The sequence below is a fragment of the Boleophthalmus pectinirostris genome, unplaced genomic scaffold (genome assembly GCF_026225935.1).
Source record: "Boleophthalmus pectinirostris isolate CB_2022bp ecotype Guang Dong unplaced genomic scaffold, ASM2622593v1 HiC_scaffold_9, whole genome shotgun sequence".
Lineage (NCBI taxonomy): Eukaryota > Metazoa > Chordata > Actinopteri > Gobiiformes > Gobiidae > Boleophthalmus > Boleophthalmus pectinirostris.
This window is the reverse complement of record NW_026571541.1, coordinates 816,956-835,094: the sequence shown is the minus strand read 5'-3', so window position 1 is coordinate 835,094 and position 18,139 is coordinate 816,956. Positions and strand designations below refer to the sequence as shown.

The 18,139-nt window shown below is 39.7% G+C and overlaps 1 protein-coding gene across 1 annotated transcript in view; it reads right to left on the bottom strand.

The window, feature by feature from the left end:
- Positions 1-18,139, bottom strand: part of robo2 (roundabout, axon guidance receptor, homolog 2 (Drosophila)) — a 423,708-nt gene that overhangs the window by 148,009 nt on the left and 257,560 nt on the right. Inside the window, exons 7-8 of the mRNA XM_055147808.1 lie at positions 16,384-16,395; positions 1,934-2,058 (exon numbers count right to left, since the gene is read on the bottom strand). Coding sequence (XP_055003783.1) covers positions 1,934-2,058; positions 16,384-16,395 — 137 coding nt within the window. The remainder of the gene's footprint in view (positions 1-1,933; positions 2,059-16,383; positions 16,396-18,139) is intronic.

Genomic DNA, 18,139 nt, shown 5'->3' with positions numbered 1-18,139 from the left:
ACGGCAAAATAAAACGTGCCTCGTCCTGCTCCGAAACCTTTTCATGTGCAGTAACAATAAGTGGCATTTAGCGGCTCTCATCTCCCCATCTAAACAGCGCATTCCTCCTGACTCACCGCTAGCATGCTAAAGGTCACGCGCTAGGCTAAGTGTTGCGACAGCTGTTGGATCCAGTGTTTAGCGCGTCCGCGGGCGACACGCGCGGGGTGATCCGGGTCGAGGCGTATCTGATGGGGGGTTCAGGTTCAGACAGGTCCAGGCAGGTCCGGGCGGGGCGGGTGCAGGCGCGGGGGCAGGTGCACAACGAGATGAATGGGCCGTGTGCAGAGGAAAAGGCTTTGAATGGAGCTCAAAGGTGGAGACGGAATTCTGGTTTTGGAGGGAAAATTCTCATTTGTTTTCTTCATGGACTTTAATGGAATGTTTCAGGTAAAGCAGGAACATCTCCATGAATAGTGTTTCAAGAGTTTTTTTTTTTTTTTTTTTACTTCTGTGTGTTTGTGTGTGTCTGTGTTTGTGTGTGTGTGGGGGGTATTAACTAATAACACTAGAGATGGGGCGAGACACAATTTCCACAAAACGAGACGAGAAACTAGATTGAGTCCATGAGAATCTGTGTATCATTCGTTCATTTGTTTTTCAATATAAAACCAAAAATAAGAAAACGAAAAAACAACCGTTTTCTTCATTATTTGTCTCCAAAACCAAAATGAAAAAACAGATAATGATTTGTTTTTTCAGTTTTCGATTTTGTGTTTAAATGAAAAATGGAAAAAACGGATAACGACCGTTTCCCGTTTACGTGACTTCCGTGACTTGTATTTGGATTTATTTCATGTGTGAGTAATGCTGTTCTGTTGCATTTGTGAACTGAATGCCACTGTTTTTCACTGACAAAATTTCAAAAATTTTCATGAGCTAAAGTTGAAGCTTCCATGACTTTACAGCACCTACATGTGTAGAACTGACAGACTTTTAGGTCTAAATCTGAAATGTGAACTCTTTCCACTCACCTTATGGTTTGGGATTATAGTTTTGAACATTTAAAATCATGTCAGTGCATTTATTGTCGTCTCTTTTAAACAAAAGGTGCAGACGTTCACAAATAATCAGAATAGTTTAATGAGAACACAACAGAACACTGGAGTTGTGTGAAAGAGATACTAAAATTCCATGACTTTTCCAAAACTTTCATTGAATTTACAAATTTCCGTGACTTTTCCAAGAATGGAATATGACATTTTCAATTTCTATGACTTTTCCAGGATTTCCATGACCGTGGGAACCGTGTAAGAAAATGTCCCGTTCCTCTATTTCCACCCACTCCTAACTTTTAATAATCGTTTATTGAAAAAATTAAATAAAAATTAAAAGAAGAAACAGACTCATCATTAGGGATGTAACAATATCAAAATCCCTTGATACAATATTTTCACGATATGCATCTCACGGTTCGATATTTATTGAGATATTTTGTGGAGGCAAAAACAAAACTGTGAATGTGCTACTTTTTTATCCTTGGAAAAGCCTTGAAAATCCTTCTTCATGTAGTCTGCATAACAACACCAAAGGATCATGGTCTATGTAGTTCCCTTTGGCAAGTTTATTTGTAGAGCACAGTTCATGCACAAAGTAATTCAAAGTGCTTTCCAGAATACAAAAGACAATATAAATCACAAAGAAAGACATTAAAATCACCTTATCTACTCATTTAAACAGAGACTTGTAATTCCATATATTGTGATGGCCTCCGATTTTACTGTGAGACTTTTGACGATACAATATCACAATCTTTCAGTTATTGTTAAATCCTTAATTATCATACACATAAGGATTCAAAATGTTGTGTAGCCATTTCAATAATAAAATGAGGTGAAATGTCATTATGTGCGTGTCCTTGTACAGAAAGATGCAGTGAGTGAGCGTGTCTTACCTGGCTGCCCTCCTTCTGCCAGAACACGGCGGGTTGGGGGTTCCCTTTGGTCTCGCAGGGGAAGGTGGCGGTGCGTCCCTGAGCCACGATCTGGTCCCGGGGACGAACCACGAACTGGGGGGCGGCTGGAGAGGAGAGGGAGAGGAGGTTAGACAAGAGAAGAGCACAGAGAGGGAAGAGGGTCAGACCAGTGAAACGAATAAAGATCCAGAGAGAAGAGCCAGAGTCAGAACAGGCAAACATAGGCAGCAGTACCACAGGGAAACAGCAGGGGGCACTAGACAGAGCCTCCATGCAGCCGGACATACAGACTATTCTCATTCCTCAAAAACATGTCTTCAGAATCTAAAACTCCCAGAATCCTCTTGTTGTAGATTTGTGCACAGGCAGGATTTTCTATCCATGGATTTCAGAATGATGGGAAATTAGGACTGTTGCCGTAGCAATTAACAACTGAAGAGTTCATTTGCAAAGAACAATAAGTGCGTTTGGGAAAAAATAATGTTGTAGGCTAAGAATTACTAGCAGTGTTTTCAAAAACCAAATCTGTTTCAGTGCAACAAACACAAAAAAAAAAAAGTATCCCAAATCTGTTAATAATATTAGAAAAAAAAAAAGAAAAGAAAGAAGAAAGAAAAAGAAAAAGAAAAAAGAAAAAAAAAAACTGGGAATGTGTCTTAAACTATTGTTTTTAAAATGTCCTCAAAATGGAGCATAAGATTTTGAAATAAGTTGAACTAAAAAAAATAATAAAAAAATGCATAGCACACTCAGATAGCCGATGTCCAAAAGCTTTTTTTTTTTTTTTTTTTTTTTACTAAAAAAAAAAAAAAAAAAAAAAAAAATTGACAAAGGCTTTCTGACGTAAAAAAAAATAAATAAAAAATTAAAAAGCTTTTGGACATCAACCATCTGAGTGTGCATTTTTCACTTTTATTTTGCTGTTCCTTGCATTTGCACCTTTACAAGAACTTTGGTGTGTGTTTTCTGTTTCATCATCGTCTATATCAGTAACTTTCCATAAGGAAGTTCTTCATCTGCATTTGACATTTGATTCTTCACTGTCTCGGGGTTAAGTCCTAAAACCATCTCCAGATCTTGAGCTGGTCTTGGTTAAGTCTACCTTAGCTGGAGAACTTTGTCTGTTGTCCATGTTTTAGGTATTTTATCACCTTATTCTGTGTAAAACCTGATAACACAGTATTGTAGAGGTCTACAAATATGCTGACACACATGTCCCTGTGTGTCAGATGCCCTCCCTGTGTCTCCTTGGTGTCTTATTCTGTGTAAAAGCTTCAAACCCTGTCCTTTAGACTTCTATAAACATGTTCTGAAATGCTTGAGGTTCTTGTCTTAGTTTAGCAGCTCATCTCTCTTCTCTGTTCTCTCAAATATTAAATCTCATAGACAGGCTTAAAATCTGAACTGCAAACTGAAAATCAAATGTGAAAATAGTTCTTATTTTTTGAATGTTCGAGTGTCTCTTGTGCACCTCTAAAATAATCAAAGAGTACAGAGATTTGAAGAAATATTTTTTTAGAGGAATGAGACGTGGTCCATGTGCGTCTCTGTTGGAATCGGCTCTGGACACGGGTGACACCAGAGGGACGGTCACCATGGTAACAACATGTCCATTCATCCAGGTGGGAGGGACCAGATGAATGATGCAAAAACACCACATGCCCCGCGCACACACAACGCCAAATACATCCAATAACTGATTTTAACACAACAAAAACGAGACTGGAGAAGTTTATGAAGGTTTGAAAAAGTATGATTTGTCTTAAGACAAAGTTTCTCATTTACCTTATGCCAGGGGCCCCCACATTGTCAGCATGTGAGCAACTTATAAAATGACCCAATTAAAATGACTACAAAGCCTACTACAAAGCCAAGCAAACTGTTCTGCGCCAGTTTTCTGGACCCTCACCCACAATTTGAGAAGCCCTTCTTTAAGAGAACTTCCACTGGCCCTTTACACAAAACTGTGAAGAAAGAGAAGAAAGTGGGTAGGATTTTTAAACCTTTTTTTTTCAAGTTTCTAACTGGAGTTACATTCTCGTACTGGTTTTGCAGTGGGATTTAGCCTCTGCACATTTAGCAAACGCATGTCGTGACAAATACCAATGCTTTTGTGCACTTTTATTAGGCAAAGTTCAACCACGTGTTGCAGTAGGTCTGGTCTGCGCTGTAGGTCTGCTCTGTGCCAACACTGTAATGTAAATCTAGGATGTTTTAAGGGAGGATTAACCTGCCCTGTGATACACGCTGGTACACAAGGGTACAAGATGAGACCAAGACCATAAAGAAGCTTTCTCTCTGCCGGTCTCGAGACCAAGACCGTCTTGAGTACTGTACGACACTTTGATCTCCCCACACTACTTTAGTGATCCACATATCGGGCGTCTCTGCCTTATGCTTTCAGAGCATCCGCATTATTCACCATGATGAGTTTATAAGCACTTTTCACAACTCTCAGAGGTCAGAGTGGAGTGGTTTGGTGTCAAGGTGATGCTAACACAAGCTAGCATGCTAATTGTGCACTTCCTGATACTCGGACAATTAAAACGCTTTATTATGACTTGAAGAGTACACATTTGACTTATTTTGAACTCAAGATTTGCTTATACAATATTTTTACTGGGACAAGAGATATTTTGCTCAGATACATGGAAAACAAAATACAAAACAAAACAAATCAGGTACAACATCTTTAACCTTGTGTTTACTCAAATACAAAAATATAGTCATGATTATTGATACAAATACTTAATACTATAATGACTATAAAAAAATAGATATATATTTATTTATTTATTTAATAGGGACAGTGCATATTAATGAACATCTACAACACTGTGGTGTAAATATGACAGATTATAGCAAGAATGCTCATTTCCATCTGTCATCCCTCGGCAGGAAACACCACAAACTTAAACAAAACAAAAACAAGTAACAAACACACACTAAAATTATCCACAAGTCTGTTTTTTTCTTTAGCCACTGTTTCAAGTAGGACTTGAACGTGTCCAGTGTTGGAGTTTCTCTTTTTGATAGTGACAGACTGTTCCAAAATGTTGTGCCTCTGACTGAGACACACTTTGTCTGAATGTGGAGCGTCTGTGTGGAGCTCACAGTTCCCCCGGACTGTGGCCTTAGTTCCCACTGAAGGTCTTTACTTTCATAAAATCCTGTAAAGGAGGAGGGGGCAAGTCCATGCAAAACTTTATAGATAAAACATCCATATTTAAAACCAATAAAATTATTAAAATTAAGCAGATTGTACTTATCTAAAATAGTGCAGTGGTGAAATGAGAATGGTTTCTTGTCCAATATTTTTATGACTTTTTTAAAAAGTGATTTGACGGGTTTGAGTTTTGTGCCAGCAGTGAGTGACCATGTGGTTATGCAGAACTTATGTGAGACAGAATCATGGAGTGTAAAAACATTCGTGCCGCATATAGAGTCATAAAAGATCTTGCTTGTCTAAAATTAACAGTTTTTGTAAGACTCTTAATGTGTTTCTTAAATGTCAATGTCGGGTCCAACGTCAGTCCAGGTATTTAAACTCTTTGACAAGGCTGAGTTCCACCTCATCCAGAAACACATTGGACCGCTGTAAATTGTTTTTTTGCTGAACATCATGCAGAAATGAGCTCACTGTGTGCTATTTCCATCTAATTATGTGGCATTTTAGAGTATGTGAACCAGGAAGTGTGTTGTTAGCATGCTAGTTGTTGTTGTATTATATTTTTTAAGTAAAGATAGTAGCTGGTGTTGCATTTGTTGTAGTAGTAGTAACAATAAAAACAGTATTATCTTAACACCAAAACTCTGCTTTGTTCTTTCAGTGTTGTGAAAAGCTCTTGCAAACTCATTGTGGTGAATAATGAGGAACAGAAGGAACTTTGGACAACTGCAAACTGTTTCCATTTTTTTCCTCCGTCTTTTTAAGTGAGTAAACACAGAAACCCGTCCAGCTGATGGAACAGTAAACATAAGTGAGGTTTTAATGCATTCTTCCTCATGGACACATCTCCTCACTCCCAACACCATTATCAGAAGCCATAAAAGTCCAAATTGGGCCACGTCTGACCTTTCACCTCTGCTGGTTCACTCTGTGACCTCTGACCTCTCCTTGTTTGCTCTATGCCTATCAATGCAGTGTATGCTCCGCCGCTGACCCGCGCCAGGCCCGATCAGATACGAAGCAAACATCCAGATAATACAGTAAGAGGACAGAGGAGAACTTTGACCTGACTGCACCAAAACACTGTCACAACACACACACTTTTACTTCTAAACAATCATTATACACACACTCATTATCTACCTGTATAATAATCAGTGTTGGGAAGGTGACTTTTAAAATGTATTCAAATACAGATTACAGATTACATACACCAAAATGTAGTTTGTAACAAAATCCTTTACTTAAGGTTACTTAAGGTGAGTAATGTAATCTGAATACTTTGGATTACTTGATTTGCTGCAGAGAAGCAAAGGCGAGGAAATCCTAACATAAGACGTTTTGTCTGCTAAAAGTAAATAAAAAGCCCAGACTTTACTGAACCAAATTAAAAAATATTATTGATAGAAGACGAGGAGACATGGTCCACACGGCATGATTTAGTTCTGTTAAATCCTGTTTGACACATAGTTTAGACTTGGTTTTAGTCCTGTTTTAGTCCTGTTTAGTCCTGGTTTAGACCTGGTTTAGACCTGGTTTTAGACCTGGTTTAGACCTGGTTTAGTGTCCGACAATGAGTGGAATTACGAAAAAAAAAAAAAAAAAAAAAAGAAAGGGAAGAAAGAGAAGAAAATCCCTCTGTGTAATCCATTTATTTTAACAAAGTAACTGTAATCTAATTACCACTCACTTAAACAGTAACTGTAACTGAATACAGTTACTCATAATTTGTACTCTGATTACATAACTCTGGTACATATAATCTGTTACTCCCCAACACTGATAATAACACGTACAATTTATTTAAAAAATAATAATAATAATAAAACAAAAACAAAATAATCTATAATACGAAGCAAACTTATTATGTTTTCAATATGTCCAGAAATGGAAAGGCCTGGACACACCATCTCATTCATTACTCATTATTTTCTTTATGTTTACTACATTCTACATTTTAGATAAAAGCAGAAGACAACAAATATGTGACACAAGATATATGGACTTATACAGCAGTAAAACCGTTAAATAACTACCGTATTTTTGGGACTATAAGTGGCACTTTTTTTCATGGTTTGTTTGGTCCTGCGACTTATACTTAGAAAAATACGGTATTTGTTTTAATTTTGTTTTTTGGCCAGTTTGGTTTCTTAACATATGTGCTTAATTTTAATAAAATTTTATTTTATTTAATCAATTTGCCTTCATAAAGTTCAATGGGAGAATGTGACTTTAAAGACAAAAAATGCACTTTTCCCTCATAGAGACAGAAGGACCAATCGTACAGAAGATTTTTTGATCTCTAATTAAAGTAAGATCCAAAATCTCTTCTGTGTATTTTTAGTTTCTAAGTAGACAACAAAAATGAAGCAAATAAACGTGTCTCTTTTCATGTGTCTTTGTTCAGTGTCCCAAAAATGGTCAATTCTTGCCATTTTTACACATAAAATGCCATTTTTTACATTCAAAAACTTTTGTTCTTACATTTATGTGGGCAAACTACTGCTGAAGTTTCCCTAGATGTATATATTTAACTTTTTATCCTACAGTGTCTTATCTATCACAGGCTGTATTGAGGCACAGAGACTTTGAGCTTTTTTTTTATTTTTTCTGAGCTTTTGTTGGACTGAAATGACATTATCAAATATATGACATGTCCTATAATGTTCACGTGTCATTCTGATCAACCCTTTTTGAAGGACTGTAACTGTCACACGTCCCTGATGTAGTAGTCAGTGTTGGCTTCATCACCAGTCTGAGCCCAGACGAGGCAGCTGGCTGGAGGAGCGGCCATTTTGGCTCCGCTCCTGTTTGTAATCCGGCGTCTGGTCGTCATGGCGCTCGCTCCGTTTACACGCACACGAGGAAAAGCACAGAACTGTCCTAGTCCAATATAAACCCATTCATCAAAATAGAGTCAACCAGGAACTAAGATCCATTCTCCCAGATTCTACCAACACGTGTGGAGAAGTCTGGATGTACTCGGATACTTGCTGTTTTTACATTAGGATAGGGATGGGCATTCGATGAAATTGTATTAATTGATTGTCAGGAGAATTAACGATTGATTTTTGATTAATCATTAATGTTTTTTTATATTAAAAGTATCATCATTATTACTACTATTACTAATCTGCATAAATAAATTCAACTTTACGACATATAAACCATAATCACTCTAGAGCAGGCATGTCCAAACTAAATGTGGCCCTCAGACAAATTTTTCTTGGCCCTCAGGCTTCCAGGTAAATTGACCCAAATTACCTTACATCAATTAAAACTTAACTTTTTACTGCAAGTGTTATGAAAATCTACCTTGATAAAGATAATATTTCAGATTTAGTGTGCCTTTTTAAGGATCTTAGCGTGAATAAAGACTCATGGCGTGTTAAACATGCCCAAATTTCAATTATTCACTGTACTGAGCTCGAGTCTACGGCCCTTGATCGGCCCTCTGCTTCATCTGTGTTTACATATGTGGCCCTTGATGAAAAAAGTTTGGACACACCTGTTCTAGAGCCACATCAGCCTGTTTGAGATTAAAATGTGTATAATGCAGCTTTGCGCAAGTCTTACAGAAACCAAACTTAAAACCACGTGGCTCATTTGCATAAACTAAGCGGGAAAAAAAAAAAAAAAAAAAAAGCCCTTTTCTTGTGCGCTGATGCAGTTCAGCTTCTGTCAGACTAAAGAACATGACTCAGTGGAATATGAGTGTTCTTTCTGTGACAATGGAGTGTTGATGCTGAAAGTAAGTCTATTCTGCGTGTACATCACAGTGGAGATGGTTCATGTTTTCAAAGATCGTACGTGTGCAGATTTAGTGCAGCTCTTTATATTGCAGTAACTGGGATACTGCGTTTACACGCACCATGATGAAACCGGGATACACATGTGCATGTAAACACACTCACTGAGAGGTACAGTGTCTCCAAGGAGCCAGAGACCAAATGTGGAACTGAGGCACAACTCCAGTGTTTGTGCTGTCAGACGCAGCTTCTTATCTACGCACAGAAACCTACATATCGATTAAAAATGAACGTAATCGACAAAATTCGTAATGATAAATTATCGATTAGTCGACTAATCATGCCCATCCCTACATTAGGCACAGACTAGGAGAGGCGTTCAACTGCACGAGGTAAGAAACCAGGCAGATGTGTGTGTTATCCCTCAGTCGACCAGCTAGGATCCAGAGCAAAAGAAAGATTCAATTCTGAACAAAAGTTTCTTTGGGGGTGGACGTTTCACAACTTATCCAAGCTGTTTCTTCAGTTCTGGTCAGACGCTGGTGGACACTGCCTTATATCTGCCTGAAGAGAGGAGCTAACTACACTGAAACTACTCTGAAACTAACACGACTTGTCTACACTTTCTGTTTGTTCACTCGGTCTGTTGAACTGCACTAAATGGGAACTGTGCCGGAGTCAGAGTCAACGTTTGTCCGGTCGACCGCCAGGCAAATATTAGATGTATGTTTGGACATTTACTCCCTCGTTTTAGATCAGCAGAGATGACAAACTAAAGTGCGCATACCGCTACTCGCACATGTTGTATCACTGAAAATCGAATGCTGAAAATCACCTTCATTGTCTAAAGAAAGATTGTCATTGTGGCATCAGAACCGAGTCTATTTTTTAGTATCAAGTTTGAAACGCGTGTATCATGACAGCACTAGTGTGGAGTCCGTTTTGGCTGCGCTCCTGCTCGTAATCCCAGCGTCTGGCCGCGGTGGAGGTGTGTGTTTGACAAAGATCCACAGTGGGAGAGGGGCAGATGGCTCCAGATTTACAGCCTTGTGGAGCTCTGGATTTGTCCCACAGCATTGGAGTGGGAGACGGGCTCCTAAATCACGCCTTGGCACGGGGACGGAGAGAGGGATGGAGAGATGGAGGAGAGAGAGAGTGCCGTGTTTTTCCAAATGTGCACTGATATGGTTCTATCATAAGGGTTTGTGCGGTGCTTCTTATGCGCGGGTGATTTATAGAAAGACGAGCCAAGATATTAAGAGTTCTATTTATACATGTGAGGACAAAAATATGAAATTATGTAATATTGTGTGACTGTAACTTGGAATGTTGCTTATTAAATGGAAAATCTGTCCTCATCCTGTCACCACAGCTTAAAGGAGAATGTATTTTAGTTCTACCGGGTATTAACTGCTAACACAACATATTTAGATCACCATGTTACCTTTGATTGTTTGAAAAATGCTAGATATTTGTCTAATGAAACTACGGCAGAAGTTCCATTAGAATTAGTTTTGTGTCATGTTTTTGTGTATTTATGGAGAATATCTGGGTTTCACGTGACGTCACAGGGTGACGTTTGTCAGCACGCAAAATCAGATGGAGGGCAGGAAGTGAACTGACTGGAGGAAAATGCCGATGTGTTGTGTAGTTTACGGCTGTGCCAATCGTTCTAACCGAGAGAAGGAAAAGTTATTTTTTTAGAGTACCGAATATAGTCGTCCACAAAGGTCAGAAATGGGAAAAGCCGACAGAACAACGCCGTAAAAAGTGGATTACAAACCTGTTTGCGGTCGGGAGGAGCAGAATTCGCTAATGCTCATGTCTGCAGTGAACACTTCGACAAAGGTTTGTTACAAAGCTAAACTGTTTTTTGTGGTTTACCTAAACATAAACAAATCATTAACGACTAACGGCTAATGACGTTTGTTGACATTAAATAGTTCAGATAGAGGTCACTGCAGTTTTTCCCATAACGTCTATACACATAAAATAAGAGACACACTCACCCCGCTGAAGACCAAACCATAATCATCATTTAGGCATTTTGCACCAAGGTTGAGGATCCATCCACTGACAAAAAAAGTTCTATGCCTCCAAACTTTTGTACACCTTCATCTGTTGTCTGGTGTAGAACGATGTCTGAAGAGCTAAATAGTTGGTGATCTCCTCTGCCTCGATTGTCGGCAAATCTTTTACTTTGGTTGAAAATTCTCTCATTTTCAATAAGATCAGGGTCACGCCCAATATATTTGTCGACTAACTGCTCGTACTTTTGTCTTGCTACTGGCTCTAAATCCTGACAATAAGAACTCTTCTCCATATCTGTGTTCTCCAGAGCCGTGTTTGTTTGTCGTGTTTGTCTTCACTTCCTGCCCTCCACCTGAAATTTGCGCGTCATCGTGATCACGTGACTGAAACCCTCCTATTGTCGTGTGGGAGTGTGGGGGATGTAGGCTTGTGGGTGGAGCCTTGCACAGAATCTTGGAAATAAGTTTTGTTTTTGACGGCATCAGAAACGTTGTTTAGAAAGAGTTTGAGGAAATGTTTGATATTTCATGATAATGTTTGATAATCTTTCAATTTAGAATATTTAATTGTGTTTGAATCCATGTTTGAATCAAATGTATTTAATCTAAAGTGTGTAAATGTCATTTTTTAAATAATGTACAGCTATAAAGTCCAATTTTAAAGTTTTCATACAGTGGAGGCTTTAATATGAGTCCTTTTAGGTTTTTTGCCTCTTCCTACATCTAGTTTTGGTAACATTTTAATTTAGGGACCACATATTAATAGATAGCTAGTAGTAAAATGCATAATAAGTGCTTAATTACATCTTTGTTAGTATTTAAAAAGTACTTTCAATGCATTTTTGTATTAAGTATTAAGCCCATTAACTATTTTCTTCCCATTACAGTAGTGAGGATTACAGTAGATGTGTTGGTACATGCACTGAAATCATGATAAGTATTAAAAAGTGTTTGATAAATACCAATGTACAGACAAGTAACAGCTAATTACCATATCAATTGGCATTTAGTGATGAATATGTGGTCCCTAAACTAAAGTGTCACCCTACTTTTTTATCTAGTGTACATTTTTTATTGTTATATGTTATATATGTTCAAAAAAAATACATACTTTTTTTTTTTTTTTTTTTGGAAGAGGGAACAACATTATAAGTAGTTTCCGTCCTTTAATGCTGAAGTCGGTGGTTCAGATCCCACTTTTGACATAAACATCATTGGTTGAGAGGTCAGATCCACTGGCCCACTGATTCCAGCTCCCACAGATGAATACTGTCATTGTGTCCTTGGGCAAAGACACTTAATCCACCTTGCCCCCACTGTTTATGTACACTGGTGTGTGTGAATGGGTGAGTGGTTCCCTGTTGTAAAGTGTTTTGAATCCTTAAAGGTTCAAAAGTGCAGTACTAGTTTATAGTAATCTATCATCAGTTATAACTTGGTGCTTCAGTTTGATTTTGCACAATAACTCGTCTTTAAGTGGCCAGAGTTTGTGTTGAGGTTGTAGGTTCAAATTCCAGGTCATTGTGTGTTAAAGGTGAACTGTAACTTTTCTTTTGTTATTGTTTGACTTGAATGTTCCTTACTGTGTCATTAGTGTTTGTAGTCTGGTTACAGCACCAGGTCGTGTCACAGGTCTGTTCTCTTGTGCATCGTGGGATTTTTAGCATGAAAACATGTAATGCCATAATGTGGAACATTCCAAAAAAAAAGTTTGACTTTTTCATTTGATAATAAAATCCTACAATGACATTATTGACAGTTGTACAATAGTTAGGTTTGTTCTGTGACATCCTCTAGTGTTTACCTTGGTAACTGGGAAATAAAAACACATTTAGCTCTGCTCAACCTATGACACTGACAGATTCATGTGTAATAACCTCCTCTCCCTCTCTCTCTGATTCACTACTCCTCTCTCCCACTCTCTCCTCTTCTCCTCTCTCATCCCCTCCTCTCTCCATCTCTCTCTCTCCTCCTCTCTCCCCCCCTCTCCTGCTTTCCTCCTCTCCCCTCCTCTCTTTCCCACTTTCCTACTCTATTCCTTTCTCCAGCTCTCTCCTCCTCTCTCCTTCTTTCCCCTCCCTCTCGTCCCCCTCCCCTCCTCTCTGCTCCTCTCTCCCCTCCTCTCTCCTCTATCCTTCTCCCCCCTACCCCTCTGTTTCTCTCCTCCTCTCTCCTCTCCTCTTTCATCTCCCCCTCTCTTCTCCTCTCTTTCCAAGTCCCCTCCTCTCCTTCTCTCCTCATCTACCCTCCTCTCGACTTCTCTCTCCTCCTTTCTTCCCCTCTTCTTCCCCCTCCCTTCTTCTCGCCTCTTCTCTATTTCCTCCTCTTCCTCCTCTCTCCTCTCTCCTCTCTTGTGTTTAGCCAGCCTCTCAGTAGCAGCTTGTTGTGATCCGGCATGACACCTCTCTCTCCTCTCCTCCTCTCTCTCTCCTCTCTCTCCTCTCTTTCCTCTCTCCTCTCTCCTCCTCTCTCCTCTCTCCTCTCTCTCTCCTCTCCTTCCTCTCCTCTCTTCTCTCCTCTTTCTCTCTTCCTCCTCTCTCTCCTCTCGTGTTTAGCCTGCGTCTCAGTAGCAGCTTGTTGTGATCGGGCGTGACACGTCCTCTCTCGTCCTGTCCCCTCCATGACATCACATCATCTCCACACGTTCATAATTCATAATTCATAGGAGCAGCTGGGCCATTAGAGCCTGAGAGTGTGAGGAGAAAATGGACAGCTCCTCTCGGCTCCTCTGCGTTCTTAAATCACGCTCAATCATATTTTATTCACCAGTCTTTCGCTATTACCGCCTTCTCCAGCAGTGTTGTGCAGAATGGGTAATTTCCTCCCCAAATCTGACATGGCTGACAATTGTTACCGTGGCGACCGTGGTTTGGCAAGCGAGGCCCTGCTGTCAAAATGGTTCTAAAAAAAAAAAAAAAAAAAAAAAAAGATCTTTGGGGTAGTTTTTACAATGGAAGTTGTGGATGTTGTTTTTGACTATCACCTGTTGAAAGAATGTATTTACTGTCTGTTCTTTTGTTTTGTCATCTCTCACTGTCAGCCAATCACAATTTACTACCTAAGACCCTCAACCAATCACCTTCAAGAACAGAGACCCAGATACGAATTGGTATTAAATGTCATTTGAATAAGTATTGATACAGATACAATTATAAAATTGGTCTCATTTTCTGATCTCTGTTCTAATGTCGTTTCGTCATCACACACAGTTCTGGAGTTGTGTTTTGTTTCTTTCATACATGTTTAACACACACACACACACACACAAAAACTGTACAGATTTAGGCTGAGTTCTTCTCTCAAACAGAAAACACTCTGTTCCACCTTGTGACATCATATGGTAATACAGGAAGTGCTCCACTGTGTTTTTAAACTCCACACCAGCCATACCGGTTTGTCAAAGCCTGATCCCGTCAGATCTCAGGAGATCAGAGGCCGGGTCTGGTCAGTACTTGGATGGAGACACTGGGAAAATCAGGAGCCACAGGGGGAACCAACTGCAAAAACTGTCGCTGTGTCCTTAGGCAAGACCCACATTGCCTAGTATGAAAGTGGTGTGTGTGTGAGTGATGGTGGTCGGAGGGACCAATGGTGTCGATTGGCATGGCAGCCGCGCTTTTGTTAGTCTGCCCCAGGGCAGCTGTGGCTGCATTAGTAGTTTACCATCACCGGGTGTGGAGAAGAAGAATCATGAATCTATAAATGTTCTGTTATGACCTGGAATTACCAGACTCTACTCAACTAAAAGTAAAAGGAGCTGTTCACTGGAAAACTACCCCTTCATGACATCACCAGGTGGAACAGAGCATTTTGAGTTTTGGAGATGTAGACTGACCAATATAAAGAAAGAATTACTCAAACATGTGAATGAAACAAAACACAAGTCCAGGTCTGTTTTTAAGGAGGTAACGAGGGCTGTGCAAAAATATCAAAATATCGATATATCGTATTGTTTAATGTGATGATACAGTATCGACTTTTAACAAAGACTTTTAGTATCACAGCCATGATTTAGACTTTATTTTTTTATTGAACCATATCAAATCGATGTGAAATATATTGTATTGAATCATAAGCTCACTGTATCGAGAGCTGTATTGTATCGTGGCCTATGTATCTAGCTATGCATCGTATTGGCAACTTCTTAATGATACCAGCTCTAGAGGTAACATTCTAACATGGCTTAAAGCTCAAAAGAGTCAGTTTTGTGTAATACATGACACGTCCCTGTGGCTGTTCTAAAGTTCAGGCTCAGGACGAAGGTGATGGAGCCTTTTCAGTCCAGGCACCTTGGCTTTGGAACGACCTGCCTGAAGAAATAAGACTCACACTATCAGGATCATTTTGAAATCACTTTTTGTAAAATTTTTTGCTAGATTTGATTCTTTATTTATCTTTATTCTATTTTATTAACTGATTTATTATAATGAACTGACTTGATCTCTTCATTGTGTGATTTTGTGCGTTCTGGATGCTACTTTCATTGTTCTTTTCTTATTTATGACTGAAATCGAGCTTATTGAAACACACACATATATATATATATATATATATATATATATATATATATATATATATATATAGGCAGTACTTCTTTTCTGGTGTTCTCAGCCAAAGCAAACATGCGTGAGTTTTCTGGGACGTCTGTGTGCTCGTCTTTGTTTTGGTTCAAACAACAGACGCACAAGACAAAAGAAAAGAGCCATTTTCTGTACACCACAACACAGTCTATACACACTGCACACTGTATAGAACATGTATATATGTGTGTGTATAAGGCATAAGGCAGTGTGCATGAGGACGCACACAGGGACAGAGCACCCAAGTGTGGACACACAACGAACACAACAAGCATGAGGGAGGAAAGAGAGAGAGGAGAGAGAGGAGAAAGAATAATTCCGAGAAGGAAAATGAGAGACTGTTATGAATAAGGGGAAAAAGAGAGAATGTAAAAGTGAAAAGAAAGAGACAGCGAGAGAGATAAAGGGAAAAGAAGAGAGAAAGAATGAGAATGTGAGGGAAAAAAAGAGAGAAAATTAAAGTGCAAAGACAGAGAGAGAGATGAAAACAGAGAGACGGAAAGAAGAGAAAAGAGAGAGAAGAAGGAATGAGAGGTGTTGGAGGGAGAGAAACAGGGAAAAGGAGAAAATAAAAATGGTAAGAAGCTGAAAGAGAACAAAGAGTGAGGGAAAAAGCAAATGCAGGAATATGGGAAAAAAGGAGAGAGAGAGTGGAAGGAGAGAGATAGTAAAAAGAGAGAAAGAGAGAGATTTGGAAGAGAAAGAGAGAAAGGAGATGGACAGTGAGAGAGAAGGAGGAGGAAGAGATGAGAGACAAGAGATAGAGAAGGAGAGGAGGTCAAAGGAAGGATAAAAGAGGAGACAGTTGGAGAGAGAAAGGGATGGATGGAGAGATGGAGGGAGAGAGGGATGGAGGGAGAGAGGGATGCATGCAGGTGAGCGAGCAGAGGATGGTACTTACCCACGGGTCGAGCTGAACACATGGACACACACGTGATGGACAGACACAACATAAAAAAACACAAAAGTCAAATTAAGATTCGCGTGAACTCAACCAAAGAGAAGCAGAGTGAAAGACGATGACAGGAAGTGAGCTGGACATGATGCTAACGTGCTAATGCTAACGTGCTAAAGCTAACATGTGGCTAGGCTCACAGGTGGCCTCATACGACTGTAGAAAGACGTGGACTGTGTGAGTGTGGAGTTAACCACAGTGTTCAGGTCCAGTCAAATGAAGCTCAGTGAGGCTCGTGGTTATAGCGGCAAAGTCACAGAACTCTAATCAAATTTGAAGGTGAAACCAAGATGGCGTCGTGTTGTTTTCAGTGGTCTGTGCTCGCTGACCCAAAAAATGGGCCAAAATGTTATTGACTTCCTCGATACAGACGAGCTCCTCCCACCCTGTTTGGAATGTGGCGGCTAGTGCAGGGGTGTCAAACATACGGCCCGGGGGCTGGATCCGGCCAAGACCTTTAATCTGGCCCTCGGCTGATTTTCTACTATAATATTTTAATGATTATTTATTATTTATTTTCTATTAAAATCTTGTTAATTTTCTGTGGTGTTTATCACAGCAGCGTCTCCAGTGTCTCTGTACGTGGCCCCTCCCACCAGAGCAGCACAAATGAAGACTTGTCTCTTTCCAAACGCTCTTAAAGGACGATCGTTTTGACTGTTGACCGTGACACCCTCATCAGAAAAATGTCCAACATGAGAAAAGTGGAGCCGAGTGCAGGATTTTTACAACAAAAATGGACTTACTCCTATTTACATACAAGTTCATGTTAAAACATTGTTGAAATTATTTTTTTTTAAGTTTCAGGTTGTTCATAATATTATAACACCCACATTGCCTAGTATGAAAGTGGTGTGTGCGTGAGTGATTGTGGTGGTCGGAGGGATCGATGGCACTGATTGGCATGGCAGCTGCACTTCCGTCAGTCTGCCCCAGGGCAGCTGTGGTTACAATAGTAGTTTACCATCACCGGGTGTGGAGAAAAAGAATAATGAATCTATAAATGCTCTGTAAAGCGTCTTTGTGATATATGTCTGTGAAAAAGCGCTATATAAAAATAAAGACTTACTTACTTATAATATTTTGTAAAAGAAAGAGTTCATCATTTTAAAAAAGATTTCTGCATTAGATTTGTGTTTCTCTGCACAAATATTTGAACTTATTGTTATTTTTGTGGTTTATATGACATGAGTTTTCTGATCCGGCCCCTTTGGGATCAAAGTAGGTTGGATACGGCCCCCGGACCAAAATGAGTTTGACACCACTGGGCTAGTGGGTTAGCTATAACCATTTATACAGTCCAGTGTTTCCCACAGGCCAAGTAGCCCCCCCCCGCAAAATAATGAAACAGCATTAGCCTATTTTGTGCATAACTGGCATGTCTTATCAGAACACCTCAATTTACGTGGCTTTCTGCAAAATTACTGAAGTGCCCGATCATAAAGGACCTCCTGGAGTTTTAGCCCATTTACTGTGTGTGTGTGTGTGTGTGTGTGTGTGTGTGTGTGTGTGTGTGTGTAAACCGTCGGGGCCCTACAGGACTAAGCGCAGCCGTCGCCCGATCACACTTTGTGGACACCCTGCGCAGGAGAAATGGTTTCCGGTTCCACCACCAGAGCAGGTAGTGCAAGTGTACGCACACAAACATGTATGTGTGGCTGTTGATCTCTCTCTCTGTACGTGTGAGTGAGAATGACAGAAT